Genomic DNA, 7,500 nt, shown 5'->3' on the forward strand with positions numbered 1-7,500 from the left:
CAAATCAAGTACAAACAATGTTGATAATGAGTTATAAATAATGTAGAACTAATTTGTAAATGTTATACAAATAGTTATAAATGATTTAATAATAATTTATGAATGTATATAAATGGTTTGTTCATGATTAGTTCATTATCTACAAATACCTTATAAAGGTCTTATAACTGAGTGTTATTATAAAGTGTTACCGATGGCAGAATATATAACCCTGCCTGTAGACAACATACCATAGAGAACAAGGCAGGAACAGTGAGCTCCAAAAGCATTTAGATGGAAATAGTGTTTTATACTTTGGCTCTGAATCGTATTTACTTTGGTCATGAGATGCTAGAAGGTTAATGTGTTTGCAGGTATTGTTGGTGACCTGGGAGGCCCAGCCAGCTGAAGCCCTAGTTCTAAACCCTCTTCAATTTTCAAGGTGCCAAAGGTTTGTGAACTCATAAGATAAATTACACTGAATAAAGGAATCATCTTTCATACATCTTATGCATAGGTTTGCATTATGTCACAGGCCAGCTTAGTTAGGGGCCGTGTGACTGGAGGCCATGGTGGACAGGGATCTTCCTGCCCGGTAGCGTGCTGGACCATCTTCAACACAGAAGATTGTTTCCCTGAGCCTGGATCTCTTGGGGTATAAAGTTGTCATTTGAATCCAGAGTTGCAAAGGTTTTGAATACTGTAAGTTGTGTATCAACCACAGATGCAGTGAGATGCTAAGAATGCAGAGAGGAAGACTGTGACTAAATGCCCAGCATGTTGCTAAAGTGTCTCAGACAGGCTCCTGTCTCTTCTAGCCTGTTGAGGCATGACTCAGCATGACACAGCATGACACAGCATGACTCAGCATGACTCAGCATGACACAGCATGACACAGAATGACTCAGCATGACTCAGTATTACACAGCATGACTCAGTCTAACTATAGAACTATAGTTTACGGTTTGTGGTAGTGAAAGAGTTAACCTTATTTAGTGTGGTAGTGAAAAGTTAACCTTCTGTAGTATGGTAGTGAAAGGGTTTACCTTATATAGTGTGGAAGTGAAAGGGTTAAAAAGATGAGAATGCCTGATAATGAAAATATCCAGTTATTGTTTGTGCTTACAGTGCGGCAGGGGCTTAGAAATAAAAACAAAGCTTCAAAGGAACTGGCAAAGGACTATGAAAAAGGATTACGATACGGTAGCATACAATTCAAGATTTGTAATTGCGTCTCTATTTTTGGACATTGGACATGGATTTTAGACCATTTGGTTATTCTGTTATATCAGATTAGTCATCAGTTGCCTCCCCTCCGCCCATAGTTAGGCTACACATCACACATTCCTTATGAGAGGGATGTGAGAGGCAGAGGGAGAAGAGCAGAGACAGTGAATTATATTTAGACATTCATAAGGGACTTCATTGATGGGAAGAACTGGGGCAGATTGGACCCGGAGTTTGACAGCTGACAGATTGTGGTTCAGTCAAAGGGTTTTTTGTTGTTGTCTTGGCCGTGAGACAGCATCGCTGACTAGAGTTTGGGGGATAAGATCAGAACAGATTGAGGCTCAGTTTAGAGCGGGATTTGTGTTCAGATACCGAGAAAGATCTGTTGAGAGCACAGTTTGATCTTTTTGGAATGCGTGACAGTTTTAGAGTTTGGTTGACAATCAGGTATGTTTAAAGGCAGAAACTGTAATGCTGTCAAACAGCAACCTTGAAACCGTGTGCCTTTTGGTCTTGCACTTTGTTTACATTATTTGTTTTGGTCTCATATGTGGGTTGGAGTTAAAGGGGAACTCCAACATTTTGGGAAATTAGCTTATTTAACATCTTCCCTGGAGTTAGACAAGAAGATACATACCTTTTTTGTTTCTGTGCGTGCATTTTAGCTTTGGGAATAGACGCTCCGTTAGCATAGCTTAGCTTCATCACTGGAAGTGAGGCAGGACAGTAGCCTTACAGTGCCTCACAGTGTATTGCAAGGTCTGACATTGACCAAATTTGATATGCATGACCTTGGTGGGCTCTAGGTCAACTCCTGAAAAGGGGGTCAATGTCAGACCTTGCAATCAAAAGTTAGGGGCGCACTGAAATTATGGCAAGGGTTATTAGCCCCCTAACTTTTGATTGCAAAGTCTGACATTGACCCCCTTTTCAGGAGTTGACCTAGAGCCCACCAAGGTCATGCATATCAAGTTTGGTCAATGTCAGACCTTGCAATACACTGTAAGGCACTGTAAGGCTACTGTCCTGCCTCACTTCCAGTGATGAAGCTAAGCTATGCTAACGGAGTGTCTATTCCCAAAGCTAAAATGCACGCACAGAGACAAAAAAGGTATGTATCTTCTTGTCTAACTCCAGGGAAGATGTTAAATAAGCTAATTTCCCAAAATGTTGGAGTTCCCCTTTAAGTGGGAGGGGTTGCTATTGCATGCCACACTCTAATATATACGGCATATGGCTAGTGTACTGTAGTAACTAAATAAACTAAACTAAAATAAAATAAAATAAACTAAACTAAACTAAACTAAACTAAACTAAACTAAACTAAACTAAACTAAACTAAACTAAACTAAACTAAACTAAACTAAACTAAACACATGTTGTGTTAGCAGTGTGAGATAATGAGGTTACCTCGGAGTAGAGCCCAAGGTCTCTGTAACAGTCTGTACCAGGAATCTGACCCAAAACAACACAAGCAGAACTGGGAGAGAGGGACACGATGAGAGAGGGACACGATGAGAGAGGGACACGATGAGAGAGGGATGAGAGAAGGACACGATGAGAGAGGGATGAGAGAGGGACACGATGAGAGAGGGACACGATGAGAGAGGGACACGATGAGAGAGGGACACGATGAGAGAGGGACACGATGAGAGAGGGATGAGAGAGAGACACGATGAGAGAGGGACACGATGAGAGAGGGATGAGAGAGGGACACGATGAGAGAGAGAGGGACAATATGAGAGAGAGACACGATGAGAGAGGGACACGATGAGAGAGGGACACGATGAGAGAGGGACACGATGAGAGAGGGACACGATAAGAGAGGGATGAGAGAGGGACACGATGAGAGAGGGACAAGATGAGAGAGGGATGAGAGAGGGACACGATGAGAGAGGGACACGATGAGAGAGAGACACGATGAGAGAGGGATGAGAGAGGGACACGATGAGAGAGAGACACAATGAGAGAGAGAGGGACAAGATGAGAGAGGGACACGATGAGAGAGACACGATGAGAGAGAGAGGGACACGATGAGAGAGAGAGGGACACGATGAGAGAGAGAGGGACACGGACACGATGAGAGAGAGAGGGACACGATGAGAGAGAGAGGGACACGATGAGAGAGGGACAAGATGAGAGAGGGACACGATGAGAGAGAGAGGGACACGATGAGAGAGAGACACAATGAGAGACTGAGAGAGGGACAAGAGGAGAGAGAGATGAGAGAGGGACACGATGAGAGAGGGACACGATGAGAGAGGGATGAGAGAGAGATGAGAGAGGGACACGATGAGAGAGGGACACGATGAGAGAGGGATGAGAGAGAGACACGATGAGAGAGGGACACGATGAGAGAGGGATGAGAGAGAGACACGATGAGAGAGGGACACGATGAGAGAGGGACACGATGAGAGAGGGACACGATGAGAGAGAGAGGGACACGATGAGAGAGGGACACGATGAGAGAGAGACATGATGAGAGAGAGACACGATGAGAGAGGGACAAGAGGAGAGAGAGACACGATGAGAGAGAGACACGATGAGAGAGAGACACGATGAGAGAGGGACACGATGAGAGAGAGACACGATGAGAGAGAGACACGATGAGAGAGGGACAAGATGAGAGAGGGACACGATGAGAGAGGGACACGATGAGAGAGGGACACATTGAGAGAGAGATGAGAGAGAGACACGATGAGAGAGAGACACAATGAGAGAGGGACACGATTAGAGAGAGACACGATGAGAGAGAGACACGATGAGAGAGGGATGAGAGAGAGAGGGACACGATGAGAGAGGGATGAGAGAGAGGGACACGATGAGAGAGGGATGAGAGAGAGAGGGACACGATGAGAGAGAGACAAGAGGAGAGAGGGACACGATGAGAGAGAGAGGGACACGATGAGAGAGGGACACGATGAGAGAGGGACACGATGAGAGAGAGACACAATGAGAGAGAGACACAATGAGAGAGAGACACGATGAGAGAGGGACACGATGAGAGAGAGACACGATGAGAGAGAGAGGGACATGATGAGAGAGAGATGAGAGAGAGACACGATGAGAGAGAGACACGATGAGAGAGGGACACGATGAGAGAGGGACACGATGAGAGAGAGACACAATGAGAGAGAGACACAATGAGAGAGAGACACGATGAGAGAGGGACACGATGAGAGAGAGACACGATGAGAGAGAGAGGGACACGATGAGAGAGAGATGAGAGAGAGACACGATGAGAGAGAGACACGATGAGAGAGGGACACGATGAGAGAGGGACATGATGAGAGAGGGACACGATGAGAGAGAGACACGATGAGAGAGAGACACGAGGAGAGAGAGACACGATGAGAGAGGGACACGATGAGAGAGAGACACGATGAGAGAGAGACACGATGAGAGAGAGACACGATGAGAGAGAGACACGATGAGAGAGAGATGAGAGAGAGGGACACGATGAGAGAGAGACACGATGAGAGAGGGACAAGATGAGAGAGAGATGAGAGAGAGACACGATGAGAGAGAGACACGATGAGAGAGAGACACAATGAAAGAGAGACACGATGAGAGAGAGACACGATGAGAGAGAGACACAATGAAAGAGAGACACGATGAGAGAGAGACACATTGAGAGAGAGACACAATGAGAGAGAGACACGATGAGAGAGACACGATGAGAGAGGGACACGATGAGAGAGAGACACGATGAGAGAGAGACACGATGAGAGAGAGACACGATGAGAGAGACACGATGAGAGAGAGACACGATGAGAGAGACACGATGAGAGAGAGACACGATGAGAGAGACACACATTGAGAGAGAGACACAATGAGAGAGAGACACGATGAGAGAGAGACACGATGAGAGAGGGACACGAGAGAGGGACAAGATGAGAGAGAGGGACACGATGAGAGAGAGGGACACGATGAGAGAGGGACACGATGAGAGAGGGATGAGAGAGAGAGGGACACGATGAGAGAGGGATGAGAGAGAGAGGGACACGATGAGAGAGGGATGAGATAGAGAGGGACACGATGAGAGAGAGACAAGAGGAGAGAGAGACACGATGAGAGAGGGACACGATGAGAGAGAGACAAGAGGAGAGAGGGACACGATGAGAGAGGGACACGATGAGAGAGAGACACGATGAGAGAGAGACACGATGAGAGAGAGACACGATGAGAGAGAGAGGGACACGATGAGAGAGAGATGAGAGAGAGACACGATGAGAGAGAGACACGATGAGAGAGACACACAATGAGAGAGAGACACAATGAGGGAGAGACACGATGAGAGAGAGAGGGACACGATGAGAGAGAGACACGAGGAGAGAGAGACACGATGAGAGAGAGACACGATGAGAGAGAGACACGATGAGAGAGGGACACGAGAGAGGGACAAGATGAGAGAGAGACACGATGAGAGAGAGATGAGAGAGAGACACGATGAGAGAGGGACACGATGAGAGAGGGACACGATGAGAGAGAGACACGATGAGAGAGAGACACGATGAGAGAGAGACACGATGAGAGAGAGACACGATGAGAGAGGGACACGAGAGAGGGACAAGATGAGAGAGAGACACGATGAGAGAGAGATGAGAGAGAGACACGATGAGAGAGGGACACGATGAGAGAGGGACACGATGAGAGAGAGACACGATGAGAGAGAGACACGATGAGAGAGGGACAAGATGAGAGAGGGACACGATGAGAGAGAGACACGATGAGAGAGGGACACGATGAGAGAGGGACACGATGAGAGAGAGACACGATGAGAGAGAGACACGATGAGAGAGGGACACGATGAGAGAGGGACACGATGAGAGAGAGACACGATGAGAGAGAGACACGATGAGAGAGAGACACGATGAGAGAGAGACACGAGAGAGGGACAAGATGAGAGAGAGGGACACGATGAGAGAGGGACACGATGAGAGAGGGATGAGAGAGAGAGGGACACGATGAGAGAGGGATGAGAGAGAGAGGGACACGATGAGAGAGGGATGAGAGAGAGAGGGACACAATGAGAGAGAGACAAGAGGAGAGAGAGACACGATGAGAGAGGGACACGATGAGAGAGAGACAAGAGGAGAGAGAGACACGATGAGAGAGGGACACGATGAGAGAGGGATGAGAGAGAGAGGGACACGATGAGAGAGGGATGAGAGAGAGAGGGACACGATGAGAGAGAGACACGATGAGAGAGAGACACGATGAGAGAGAGACACGATGAGAGAGAGACACGATGAGGGAGAGACACGATGAGAGAGAGAGGGACACGATGAGAGAGAGACACGAGGAGAGAGACACGATGAGAGAGGGACACGAGAGAGGGACAAGATGAGAGAGAGACACGATGAGAGAGAGACACGATGAGAGAGAGACACGATGAGAGAGAGACACGATGAGAGAGGGACACGATGCGAGAGAGACACGATGAGAGAGAGAGACACGATGAGAGAGAGACACGATGAGAGAGAGACACGATGAGAGAGGTACACGATGAGAGAGGGATGAGAGAGAGACACGATGAGAGAGGGACACGATGAGAGAGGGACACGATGAGAGAGGGACAAGATGAGAGAGAGACACGATGAGAGAGAGACACGATGAGAGAGAGACACATTGAGAGAGAGACACGATGAGAGAGAGACACGATGAGAGAGGGACACGATGAGAGAGGGACACGATGAGAGAGAGACACGATGAGAGAGGGACACGATGAGAGAGAGACACGATGAGAGAGAGACACGATGAGAGAGAGACACATTGAGAGAGAGACACGATGAGAGAGAGACACGATGAGAGAGGGACACGATGAGAGAGAGACACGATGAGAGAGACACGATGAGAGAGAGACACGATGAGAGAGAGACACGATGAGAGAGGGACACGATGAGAGAGAGACACGATGAGAGAGGGACACGATGAGAGAGAGACACGATGAGAGAGAGACACGATGAGAGAGAGACACGAGGAGAGAGAGACACGATGAGAGAGGGACACGAGAGAGGGACAAGATGAGAGAGAGAGGGACACGATGAGAGAGAGACACGATGAGAGAGAGACACGATGAGAGAGAGACACGAGGAGAGAGAGAGAGAGACACGATGAGAGAGGGACACGAGAGAGGGACAAGATGAGAGAGAGAGGGACACGATGAGAGAGGGACACGATGAGAGAGAGACACGATGAGAGAGAGACACGATGAGAGAGAGACACGATTAGAGAGAGACACGATGAGAGAGAGACACGATGAGAGAGGGACACGATGCGAGAGAGACA

At 47.8% G+C, this 7,500-nt stretch overlaps 1 protein-coding gene across 1 annotated transcript in view; it reads right to left on the reverse strand.

Moving 5' to 3' along the window:
- The window catches only part of slc26a6.1 (solute carrier family 26 member 6, tandem duplicate 1), a gene marked incomplete at its 3' end in the record, with an annotated part of 163,432 nt that overhangs the window by 98,602 nt on the left and 57,330 nt on the right, over positions 1–7,500 (reverse strand). The window contains 1 exon segment of the mRNA XM_084333505.1: positions 2,620–2,689. Within this exon segment, the coding sequence (XP_084189631.1) occupies positions 2,620–2,689 (70 nt within the window).

The sequence above is a fragment of the Notolepis coatsorum genome (genome assembly GCF_963971535.1).
Source record: "Notolepis coatsorum genome assembly, chromosome: 17".
In the NCBI taxonomy this organism is placed as follows: Eukaryota; Metazoa; Chordata; class Actinopteri; order Aulopiformes; family Paralepididae; genus Notolepis; species Notolepis coatsorum.